Here is a 12,375-nt window from a genome sequence, read left to right as displayed (position 1 = left end):
TTTTTTTTTTTTCTTTTTTCTTTTTGTTTTCGTTTTTGCTTTGTTTGCTGTCCCTGGTTAAGATTAATATGCCCGGTGGCGTCATTTCTTGGCTTTACTTTGCATTTTGACATTGGCTTCAGGAGGGTATTTGCATGTCATGGATTTTGTACAGGTCAATTAAGCTGACAATGACATACAATGAGGGTCTTCCAGCATCGAAGGTGCTGACGGAAGAGTTCCGAGCTCGTCAAACAGGAACCTGCTCGCATATACGTTTCGGAATTAGGCTGCTGCACCAAAATGCAGACTGAATCAGAAGGCGTAGGAAAGTAGAGTGTGGTATCAATAAACAATAACAATGCGGGTGAACTAGAGGAATAACCTCTCTATCTTGCTATACACGTTGAAATAAAGTGCTGCGTGCTAAACATCTTGTCCCTTTTTCTAAGATTAGCCCGACAGCATCCATGGATAATCACTCGGCAAGTGAATCTTGACTGTAATTACTGGTTCGCCTAAGAGTCTGGGCCGCTGGGTCAGAACCAGAGAACCGAACCGAGATTCCCGTGAGGAAACCCGTGGAAGAGAGTGACCCCACGACGACGGGATCGTGTTTGTTATTTATTACCTGTACGGAGTAGTCGATGTTGATACGTGGAAGCAGAATTTTCCTTCTATTGTTCTCTGAAACACACAGCTAGTTACATAATACATGATGTGGCTCACATATTCTCCGAGTCGATAGTGACTTCGATAGTAAGTTAATATAAAAATAGCGGTCAGTTGCCTGCTAGTGCTACAAAGATGCCATGATCAATCAGTTGATCGATGGGGTTCGACCCGTCAAGTTATTATATCTTGGGATTGCAGGTCATCTCGATTCCTGGGGGGCGAATCTAGATCGTTTCTTTTTTGAGAGACTAAATTCTGCAGGTTGTGACCAGAACTGCTGTCTGTGTGTTAGTACAGCAGCTAGATGGGGTCGGGGAGAGCCTGCCGTATTTGACAGAAGCATCGTGTAAGAGGTTTTCGGTTGGGACTCCTATTTGTTAGAAAGGGATGGTCATGACTCGGGGCGGTGGATCCGGCGGGAAGACGAACGCGTTGTCTCCGACCTGTCCGTCGGTAACGCTACCTCGAGTTAGGTATCGGCTCTTATATTACTATGTTAAGAGGATGTGGTGGACTCAATGAAATAAGAGGAGACCGGAAGGGAAAGGCTTTTTTTTTTTTTTTTTAAAAAAAAAAAATTATGGCAGGCTTCCAGAAAAGTGAGGAGAAAAACTCAAAGGGCAGAAATCCTCCGAACGGGATGGATGTATGTATGTAATTCAATATCAACAACTAATTACCTAGTATTCATAACAAAGTTGACTTTTTTTGGTCCAGACGGTTTGACAATGTTCATTGTTGGTAGCGACTAATTTGGGTTTGGATCGTCCTTTAAGACAAGAGTTCGACAATTGAGAAACTGCCGTCTTACTGCATAAGTGTGTTCTGTTACGGTACCCATGATGCATACCAGGGTTGGCAGCGAACTGCTGCAAATAATGATCGTCCTCGTTTGCCCACAGTTTCCACTCACTTCCAGGCGTACCGCTGAAAATATTCCACCTTGGGTACAGGTACTCATTGTCAGGGCAAAAATAAAAAAATATATAATAATAATAATAATAACAACAACAATCAAGAAGGCAACAGGCAATTGGATATATCCAGGACAAAAGCCATACTATTTTGCCATGGGATTCTGGCGGTTTGGACCGAGAGAATAGCACCAGGTCACCCCTGCTGGAATGCCACCCCTGATACTACGGGAGAGTAAGCTCTCTTCAACACGGACCAGAGTCAATCATGCAGGTCTGCACGGCGATGATAATCGATACGAGAAACTCTATTCGGTCTTTCTTTTACCAATGTGGGATTCTCAACGGAAGGGGACTTGGGCTTGTGCATGGCAATACAGTCGAGCGAAGAGAGCCCACTACAAAAAGAGCAATTAATATTAATGTCTCTGCAGATAAGGCAAAAGGCGGGACTGGAAGTGGAACAAGTTGTTCGCATCCATGGGCCGAGTTCCAGCTCGGAGTGACGAGCAGTACGCGCGACTTAGGTGCAGAAGAAATAGCTTCATGCATGCTCGTTGTGCTTGGTGTCTTATCCATGTTCCTGTTACTTTCTTGCTATTTTTCCTTTTTTCCTTTTTTTGAGTTCCATAGCGCTTCGTTGTGTTTGGTTGACACTCGTGGGAGAAGATCCATTCTCGCGTGGGAAAAGAGCGAAGCCCGAGCCGTCTACTGTCGTGTAAGGAGGGTTAGTCTTGGTTTTAGTCCAATCATTTCCCGGAATTGCGGGAGAAGTCTTTGGTACCTTCGATACGCTCCGTACGAAGCACTTCGCTCAGGTACCCGTTACTTCAAAGGTCTAAGGCTGTGGTGCAGTACAGTGCCCGGGCGGTGTCTGTATCATACCTCTTTCACACTTTCAGTATGGTAATACCATCGGAGGCCACCCCCTCCGTACGGGCGCAAGGCACGAACCTCGCCCGGACAGGTTCTCAATAGAACCGGAAATCTGGTGCGAGATCATTGCGAAGACAAACTTTCTATTTCAGGAAGTCTAGTCCTGTTCGATATGAAAATAGTCCACTTTCAAGAATATCTTGTCTTCTTTACTACGACTACTAGTCGAACACTACTTACTATCCAGACAAATCCTTCCACTGTTTCAAGTGCCTAACGTATCAGATGGGGGGCCACCGGTTTATGGTCCCTGACTAGCAGTATCCACCGGCGCAGGAACGAACAAACGGGGGAAAGTCCCGTCTAGTTTACTGGTAAATTTAAATTAAAAACCGCGAAAAAGAAAACGGGAAAGGAAAAACAGAAGGACTCGAGTCTCCCCTACTGAGTTAGTCTCTAGACTAACTGATACTAACGCTCCAATGAGAACGGGCCCCTCAACCCCTTTACTGCGACTTACCAACTCTTCAGGGTCAAGATCAACTCCCTGGTCCTGTCTTTTTCTTTGCTCCTCCTCTCCGTCTTTTTCTTTTCTTGTTCCGTCCCGTCCCTCGTCTTTCCTTCCCCTCCTTCTTTCCCTCACCTCTCTTTCATCACCACCCCCGGAGAGAGAAAGAGAGTGTGTGAGAGTTCTTCACCTCGCCGCAACACGTCGGTTCTCTTCTCGTCGGGACGTGCTACATATCTTGGGCAATGCTCGCCAAGTCGATAAATGGGCTGTAATTGAGTATTCGATATCCGGTTCCGCCCAATTGCCCCTACTCGTTCCTTCGTTACAATTGGGTTGTCGGTCCTTCGTTTCGCCTCGCCCTTTACACCCTCTAGCAGTGCTACGTTCCCTCGTCGATCGGATTTCGGGTCACCCCAACTGAAACTGCCCTACGATCTTCCTACTCCCTTTCCCGTCAATTAATTTTTAGTATCGACCAGGTCTCGACGCCAGTAGTAGTGAGGCCCGACCAAAAAAGCACAAAGAAAACCGGAGATTATATACACCCAAAAACTCCATATTCGTTACTTGTTTATATATTTTCATCATGCCTCCGTCTCTGAGAGAACAGTCTTCCTCCTTTGCCCGGCCATCCACCCGAGACCGCCCGGCCACCCGCGACCAAGGAGAAAACTCGCTGGTCGTTCCTAGTCGCACCTCCTCACTTCATTCCCGCATCACCCAGCCAATCCCGTCACAGATGAACGCGAAACCAGCCCAGCGGACGCCCAAAACCTTGACCCATGCTTACATGGTCTGTGGTGTGGGCCGTGAACCCTCCCAATGGGTGAGGGCGCCTGCACCCGAGCAGGGAAAAATTGGCCATATGAAAGGTGCCGTGGGTCAATTTTGGTTGCCGGAGATCCTGGGCAGCAGCCCCCGGTTGGAACAAGACAATGAGATTGCTAAGTCTTTGCACTCGGCAATGAGGGTGTGTAACCTGCAATGAATTTGAAGGTGAACTTCTCCAAAAGGACAAGCCAGCTGACAGCAACAAACAGGCATGCTTCCCCCACGATGTTGAGATCTGCACAGGCAAGACCCAGCCTCATTGTGTACACCATGCTTTCGTTCTGCAGCAAGACTCCTCCCACACTCTCTACGGTATCGCTCTGCGGGTGTGGTCAAGGGCCGATGACAAGCGCGCCGAGACCATTCGCGAGCTGCGCAAGAAGACCGAGCCCGACTTCTACGACAACCCGGAGGAGACCTACTGGATCCCATATTGCTTGAGCTTTCTGTCGAGATACCCGTTATACGACCTGCTGGGTGATTACCTTCGAGGCATGTGGATTCACTGGAACAAGGCCACAAACTTGTTCCACGCCGAGGAGGTGTCCCGAATCCTCAGCTTCCCTGCGCCCCGCCTTAACGACCTTGTTCGCATTGATATGAAGGACTATGCCTTGTGCTACCAATTTCCATCATCCCCTACTGGGTTCCAGAACTTTGCCATGTGGCCCATGTTTAATTGTTTGTCGATTCCGAACATTGTTGGGGTTATTGAGGCTGCTGTGTCACCCACTCGTCGCATCATTTTCGTCAGTCATTATTCTGCCATGCTGACAATTGCTGCTGAAACTATTCGCTATTGCGTTCGAGTCTATGAATGGAGTGGGCTGTATGTTCCAGTGGTCCACGCCCGTCACATAAAAGACCTGGTTCAGGAGCCCGGGCCTTACATTCTTGGTGTTACCGCGGAGTGTCGGACCTTGTTTAACGCACCGAACGACGCTCTAGTTGTGGACCTTGACCGGAATTTTGTGCTCACATCCAGCCCACCAAACGTTTTGACGCCAGGGCAACGTACCAAATTCATCAACCGCTTGACACAAGCTTTGAACGGCGATGTCTCCCCATCAGGTGTGCCGAACCACCTCCGGTCTGCATACGCTGGTGGTAAGCTCATCCCAGCTGGCCAGATCATTGTGATGAGAGGAGAGGTCGAGAGCATCCAGGATCCTCAATGGTGGAACCAGGATGCTGTGATGGGCGTCATGGACCATGTATGTGAGAAGCTGGGTCGCAACACTGGCGTCAAGGCCATCTTCGGCGGCTCTGTGAAGAAGCCCCTGATGACCAAGGTGTCCACCCGTCATCTCAACGAGATTGTTCGCGAGCGGAACCAATACTCCCGCGATGCTATGGAGGCTTGGCAGGATTTCATTAACCTGAAGGGTCGCATGGACACTGAGCTGAGCAAGGTTACCAAGCGCAACAACTTCTTGGTTGAGGAGTTGGAGACCTGGAAGCAGCAGTTCCTTAAATTCCAGGCCTTCGCAGAGCAGCTTACTAAGGAGACTTCCGAACTCAAGGTTAAGATTGAGAATCATAAGCGTGAGAACCGTCGTCTCACTGGTCTCATTGACCAGCAGAAGGATGATGTGGCCCGCCTTACTCTTCGTTTGTCTGGCACTGAGAAGCAGCGGGACGATGCTCTTGAAGCGTTGGTTCTTCAACAGGAGATTGCAGAAGAACTGGAGCGCGAGCGCAAGCGTAACCAGCAGGAGCTGTCATCCTTGCAGCACAGTAATGCATCTCTGGCTCGGCAACGTGACGAGGCTCAACGGGTGGTTTTGCATCTCCGTAGCCTCATCAATGGACAAACCCATCATATGGAGCACATCATCCGCTCCATTGGTAGCGAGGTCGATATTTCTGAGTTGGCAGAACAAGAGGCGGCCGAGGAAAGCAAAGAATTCAAGGAGAGCAAGGCAGCCGAACCGACACTGGCACCGGCACCGGAGCCTCGGAGAAAATCGAGCACTCCTCGTCTTGATGATAACCGGACTTCTAGGGTTGCGAAGGACATGAGCCCCGAACTGGAACAGCATCTCCTAAACATTGGTAATGGGCACAACCGCTCTCTCGCTCGTCTTAGCATAACTGATGTTGCAGATCGCTACCTGCGGGACAAGACCGACGCGATCTCCGACATCATCCGCAGCATCAGCGAACAGTGCGCTGCTGCTGTGGAGGGCCTGCACTTGGCCCAAGATGCGGAGGATGATGACTCAGATGAGTCTAGCAAGACACTGAATGGAAACAGACTGGCACCCGAGGATCAGTCTTCAGTTCGCGAGGGCAGCGAAATGGGCGACGTCGATAACTCCCTTCACGCCCGCCGGGGCTCCAGTGTTCCTCCCACGCCAGACTTGGTACATAACCGGTCGAGTACCTCAATGTCCATGGTGAGCAATTCAACCTTTCCGGAAAGGTCGAGCCAACAGTATGGACCAGGTGAGGTGCCCACCAGGATAGTTGAGGATGATGATGAGGAGCACAGCCATGAGACCGATGGTCTTGATGACCAGACTGAGACCGGAACTCTGTCTAAGCAGACCAGCGAGGATCTCATGCGGTCAAGTACTTCCCGGCTGGTCGCTTAAATTGCCCATCGCCCCGATGATGCAACGCTAGTTTCAACGACTTTGACACGATCTCTGCTCCCCATCCTCTCAGTTAGAGCGAGTTGTGCAATGGCATTGTTTTGACTTTTGCTTTCGTCTTATTCTTTCCCACCTTCCGTTTTGGATATTCCCACTGTCGCCTTTTTAGCTTTGGAGATTCCTTTTCTGTCTTATTCATTTTATTATCTATTTATTCTTCTATTGGCGGACTTATTTTCTTCTCGTCTGTGCTGGGATGGATCGATTGTCCTGTTATTTCTTTTTCTCCATCCGCACCATTGGCGTTTCTAACTTCATTTCTTTCCGAGACCAAGTGGTCAGGACTTTTGTCTCTTTGGGTCAATTCGTTTTTACGGCATCCCATGTGGGACCACCACACTCATTGTGTTTGCTTGTTGTGGCACATATATTTCCTTTTGTCTATAGTTTCGAGTGGGGCTGCTTTGAGAGCTGCTGTAGTCCAGGATATTCTTGAATTGAACAATCCCTACCATTCGGTAGATTGAATTCAAATTGTTTATACAAGAAATAAGAATCAGTCTGTGTAGGATATGTTTGTGCAGACAACTAAGCAAGTTTGCCAGGTACGAATGGGTGTCCCGCACTCAGTCCGCCGCAAACAGCCCATGCCTGTCCATTTACATAGCTGCTTTCATCACTACCCAGGAAAAGGGCCGCCCGAGCAACCTCATCAGCAACAGCACCTCGCTGCAAGGGGTTCAACTGTCCGATCTTACGCTGCGTGCCTCTGGCACGGGCGGCGTCAAACACAGCTTTCGTCATGCCTGTCTCGATCAATCCAGGGCAGATAGCGTTGATGCGTATACCGGTGCCCGCCAGTTGATACGCACATGTCTGAGCAATAGAGACGACAGCTGCTTTAGATGCAGAGTAATCGGTCGAACCGGCGTTCGAGCGCAGGCCGGCAACTGACGCGGTGCAGATGATAGAACCGGAGGGATAAGGCTTCGAGGCCGAAGTCTGTTTCATGGCGCTGGCCGCATGCTTGACAGCTAAAAAGACACTAGTGACACAGCGATCAGTACATGTCCTCCTTTACCCATCAATCTCAACAAGAAGCGGACTAACCCAAGGGTATTTGTCTTTAGCGTCTTCATAAAGTCCTCCCCAGAGATATCTGTGAAAACCTTTGGCTGGCCCACAATCCCTGCGTTTGCGAAGAATATATCGAGTCTGCCGTAGCGCTGAATTGCATCATCAACCACGGATTTCACGGCCACTTCATCGGCTGCGTCGAACTGGCGGGTATGGACTTCGACGCCAGGATAGAGGGATTCGATTTCACGCTTGTGAGTTGCCAAATGTGTGGGGTCGTAGTCACAGAGGTAGACGGCCTTGGCACCATTGTGAGCGAACTGATGAGCGCTGGCACGACCGATGCCGGCAGGTGAGTTGGTTCCTTTTTTTTAAAAAAAAAAAAAAGATTTCCATCGTTAGCATTCTATGCTGTTTGAAGTACATAAAAAATTGTGGTTCAGTGTTCTGGACTCACCTGTTACGATCACCACCTTGTCCTTGACACGGCTATAATACAGTTAGTATTGAGCTATGTATGCAATTGTTTCTCGCTTGAGAATGCTGGTTTGAAAGATCGAGATACACTTACGGACCAACCGAGTCCTGAGCAACTTGTCTAATTTTGGGGATACCTTCAAAGGTGCCTGCGTCGGGGACGCCCTCCACCAGCTGCTGGCTGACTGCTTGGAGACGTTGTTTGGCAGCTCCGGACATCTTAGATACTTTAGTAAATCGCAATTACTGTATGTGTACTCTGTATACCGTATTCGATCAATATTTTGAAAAGGAGAAATATACAATCCTTGAATAAATGTCAACAGCTAGGTATAAATATAGAGCAAGAAATACGTGACAAGTATCGAGGTGGTTATGCCTCTAATGGCTCAAATTAGCTCGGATATTGCGCCATGGGTCGGCTGTTTTGCGGGGAGCCGAGGTTGTGGTCAGCTGACTTGAAATAGGACGATTACATAACTGGAAACCAAGAATTTGGTGAGTAAGCCGATCTACCGCATTAGTACCAAACAGGCAAGGTCACATGCCTTGTCCCACGTCATGGCCAACGCTCTTTGCTTTGCTTAAACGCATTCCAGACTGCTTGCTCGTGTATTTTATTTTATTTTCTTCTTTTCTTGCCTTTTTGGTTGCCCCCTTCGCGAACCTTCTGTCGCTCTTTACTCTTCACTATTCCGTTCACCGTGTTTTGTTGTTCTTAGGTTTGTGGGATGATCTGCAGATTTCTACCCATCCATGAGACGCAATCACGACATCCCACTAGCGAGAGTACCAAGGGTTAATTAGATGAGACGGATACCGGGCTTCCATATCGACTTATCTATTAATAGTCTCTCAGTAAAGACAGACTAAACAGTGATTCATGAAGTCTACAGGTCAATTCTCCGTCTGCTCAACACACTTTGCAAAGAGTCATGGCGGAGTCTGATATCGAACATCCGCAGCGTCGGTCGTCGTCACGGACGTCCTCCTCTTCCCGCCACAGCCAAAAGCCTAGACCCATCCGTACAAGATCTCAGAAACGACAGTCAGCTGCGTCTTCCAATGCTACCACCACCGACCTCACGTCATTTCCCTCCCTTTCGCCGGACCGTTCAGTAGAGGGATTTTTCGGCAAGCCTGCGTTAAACCGCGCTCTTACGAACGCATTGCTGGATGATCACGAGAGCGTCGATAGTAGTAGTTCGGGTGAGATGACTGGTCGTGATCGGAGAGCAACGCTAGCGAAGTTGACGAGCGGAATGCCGCGAACGTCTGGCCGTGCGGCTTTGTTTGACGATGCTGTTCCAGTCCATGATTTCCCTGGTGCGCTACATTTGGCGGATGATGCACATATTGAGCGGTTGATTGCTGGCACGGGGGCTGTGAAGTTGGTCCGGCAGTTCGCACGCGATTTGGCTCAGCGGGATGCTGAGATCTCGTCACTGAGACAGCGGGCTGATGCGAGGGAGAGAGAGTTGAAGAGGATGCTGAGGGAGGTTTCCGTCTCCAATCAGGATATTGAGCGGCGGCTTTATGCGCTGGAGAACTCGCCCCGGAGGGCCGAGAAAGAACAAGATGATAACGGTAATGCGGAACAGGAGGCCGGTTCTTCGTCTGGTGTTCATGGGCTGATGCAGCAAGCGATGTGTGATGAAGTAGGCTCTCGTCAAGAGGAGTCATCAGAAACCACTTCGGTGCAAGCTACCGTTCGAGGTCTGCAACGCCTGGAGAGCGACGCCAAATCGGGCACATCTAGCGTCGAATCGGGGTCAGGAACTACGCGAAAGAGACAAAGCTCCCTACGCAACTGGCAGGATTATCTTTTTGGCAGCAATACGGGCAGTAAAAGGACCAGCCGTGCGAGCAGCATAATGACTGATGTTGGTGAGGTCGATGAAGAAGATACTCGGCGACAGCGGAATCCGAATAACATAACGCGCCGGAAAGCGCTCGACGAACAACTTTTCAATCCTCCGGATGAGCAGACGAGCTCTACGGGCGAGATTATGGTTAAACACGTTGCAGGGGTCTCGGTCAACGGTGACGATGCCAGTATTCATTCGCGCAAGTCGTCGAAATCTGTATCGTCTTGGACAGTCAAGCTGTTTGCCGGAAAAGCCCAAGCAGGCAAGGAAGAAAATAACGCAGAAGCGCCGCGTGGCCGAGCTCTGTCAACCAATCGAGGGAGTAGCAAAGGAGATTCTCCATCAGTTCAAGCAACCTCCAAAGGGGGTATGTCGGCGGTGGCTGCCTTGAAAAGGATCAACAGCAACACGAGCATGCACGGGGCGCCTGGAAAATTGCCAAATGGCCCGGGTGCGACCACTCGATCAAATCAGATTGGGCGTAGACATGCCGCCTCAAGTGTTTCACACGGGGCAAGCTCGGAAACCACTAACAAGAACCCAACCAATCTCGGACCGGTTGAGATGGATGCTATCCTTCCGATGGAGTCGCGACCTCCGACACTCTCACATATGTACAACAACTATCAGCCTGGTGAGCTTTTGACAGACAGATTTGGATTCATTTATGATCAGCGCCGAAAAAAGAGGCAGCGAGAGGCCAGTCTGCTCAAGAACAACAACCGGATAAGTATTGCGGAGACCCTGAACAGTTTCCGAAGCGATAACTCAGATGGTGATAACGATGACCTCCCGAAGCTGCCACAGTCCACTGCGGAGTCTACGCGCTCGCCCGCTCCTGCATCTCCTGAGGACCCTGAGGCTGGTAGTGTTGCAATCCGGAGGTGGCAGGACTACCTGAGGATTGCGACGGGACCAGCCGAACTGTTGTCCCATACGCCTTCTGCTGGTCCTATAGTGTCGCTAACCGCAGGTGAGGCCCAGCCTCGTGGCCCTGGGGTTGCTGTCGATAAGCGTGGCTCACTCTCAGTCAATGCGAATGCCCAACCGTCAGCATCAACGTCTACTGTTGTTGCAGATCGTCCAGAATTTGCTGGCACATCGAGTGATGAGCCTACCGCTACGGCAGCGACCGCCACTGCAAACGAAAACGAACCTGTGAAGTTGCTTCTTGAACAGCTGACAGACCTCCATGACTCACTGCAGCGCGACAGGACTGTTCGGTGGAACGAGTTTCTTCGTAAGGTGCGTGCGGAACGGAGGAAGGAGGGAGAAGCCGCTGCCGCCGCTGCCGCAGCTTCGGATCGGCCTTTGCAATCTGTAGATATGCCTGAGGCGTCCCTTACAGACGGCGAGGTTGTGGGGATAGCTGGCCTGGGGAATAAGGGCAAGGTCGGCCGTGCGAAGTGGCGGGAGTTCCGAGCTCTTGTTCTCGGAGGAATTCCCGTTACACTTCGAGCGAAGGTCTGGTCCGAATGTAGCGGAGCGTCTTCCATGCGTATACCTGGTTACTATGATGATCTAGTGAACGGTGTCGGTGGCAATGACCCCGACCAATCTGTCGTTGCACAAATCGACATGGACATCAACCGGACTTTAACAGATAACGTATTCTTTCGCAAGGGCCCAGGTGTCACTAAACTCAAGGAGGTTCTCCTCGCATACGCCCGTCGCAACTCGGAAGTGGGATACTGCCAAGGCATGAATCTCATTGCCGCATCTCTACTTCTTATAACGCCGACAGCAGAGGACGCATTTTGGATTCTAGCATCCATGGTCGAGATCATCCTCCCAGAACATTACTACGACCATGGTCTGCTGGCGTCCCGGGCTGACCAGGTTGTGCTGCGCCAGTACATCTCCGAAGTTCTACCAAAGCTAGCCGCTCATCTAGAAGCTCTTGGCGTTGAATTAGAGGCATTGACATTCCAGTGGTTCCTATCCGTGTTCACGGATTGTCTCTCTGCGGAAGCATTGTATCGCGTCTGGGACGTGGTTCTTTGTCTCAATGTCACCAGCGTCATCAATCCAGCCCCGACTTCCGCCAATACATCAACGTCTAGCCCTCGAGATCCCAATGACACCGCCACGTCCACTATTAAAGACCTCACTTCCGGCAATGGTGGAGGCAGCACATTCCTTTTCCAAGTTGCGCTTGCCCTTCTTAAGCTCAACGAACAGCAACTTCTCACAACCTGCTCAACTCCCGCGGAACTATACACGTATATCAATCACCAAATGACCAACCATGCAATCAGCATTGACGGCCTGATACAGGCAAGCGAGGCCTTGCGTAACGTCGTGCGTCGCGAAGACGTCGTAGAGCGCAGAGCAGTCGCAATGCGGGAGTTTGGCGCATATAATACGGACAAGATAAAATGATTTTATTCTTTTCTTTTTATTATTTTGTGTTCAACAATACCCGAAAGATGCGTTCCTTGTTCATGTTGCACTCCCTTATGATGATACCATTCTTTTACTTTCCTTATTATCAATAGACTGGCATGGCTTCTTAAGATCATACGATCATTCAAGTTTAGATACGTCCTTCCTTTATCACGCATTACTTA

The 12,375-nt window shown here is 49.9% G+C and overlaps 3 protein-coding genes across 3 annotated transcripts; 2 read left to right on the top strand and 1 right to left on the bottom strand.

Moving 5' to 3' along the window:
* The first annotated feature begins 3,379 nt into the window (after positions 1–3,379).
* On the top strand, positions 3,380–6,511 carry BDV38DRAFT_124383 (DENN (AEX-3) domain protein). Its single transcript, XM_032051175.1, has 2 exons — positions 3,380–3,925; positions 3,996–6,511. Exons 1-2 carry the CDS (start codon positions 3,542–3,544, stop codon positions 6,381–6,383), a joined length of 2,772 nt encoding a protein of 923 aa, XP_031918465.1. The 5' UTR covers positions 3,380–3,541; the 3' UTR covers positions 6,384–6,511.
* A 414-nt stretch (positions 6,512–6,925) lies between these two features.
* BDV38DRAFT_124376 (SDR family NAD(P)-dependent oxidoreductase) lies at positions 6,926–8,255 on the bottom strand. Its single transcript, XM_032051174.1, has 4 exons — positions 8,032–8,255; positions 7,918–7,949; positions 7,494–7,824; positions 6,926–7,428 (listed from the first exon to the last, which is right to left on the bottom strand). The coding sequence occupies exons 1-4, from the start codon at positions 8,154–8,156 to the stop codon at positions 6,972–6,974; spliced, it is 945 nt and encodes a 314-aa protein (XP_031918464.1). The 5' UTR covers positions 8,157–8,255; the 3' UTR covers positions 6,926–6,971.
* A 66-nt stretch (positions 8,256–8,321) lies between these two features.
* Positions 8,322–12,187, top strand: BDV38DRAFT_277930 (TBC domain-containing protein; the record flags this gene model as incomplete). The annotated part of the gene is made up of 3 exons (XM_032058598.1): positions 8,322–8,354; positions 8,405–8,439; positions 8,827–12,187. The coding sequence occupies 3 exons, from the start codon at positions 8,322–8,324 to the stop codon at positions 12,185–12,187; spliced, it is 3,429 nt and encodes a 1,142-aa protein (XP_031918463.1).
* Positions 12,188–12,375: the final 188 nt, after the last annotated feature.

Source organism: Aspergillus pseudotamarii, assembly GCF_009193445.1.
Source record: "Aspergillus pseudotamarii strain CBS 117625 unplaced genomic scaffold BDV38scaffold_4, whole genome shotgun sequence".
NCBI lineage: Eukaryota > Fungi > Ascomycota > Eurotiomycetes > Eurotiales > Aspergillaceae > Aspergillus > Aspergillus pseudotamarii.
Note: the sequence above shows the minus strand (reverse complement) of the source record. Positions and strands in the feature narration are given on the sequence as shown.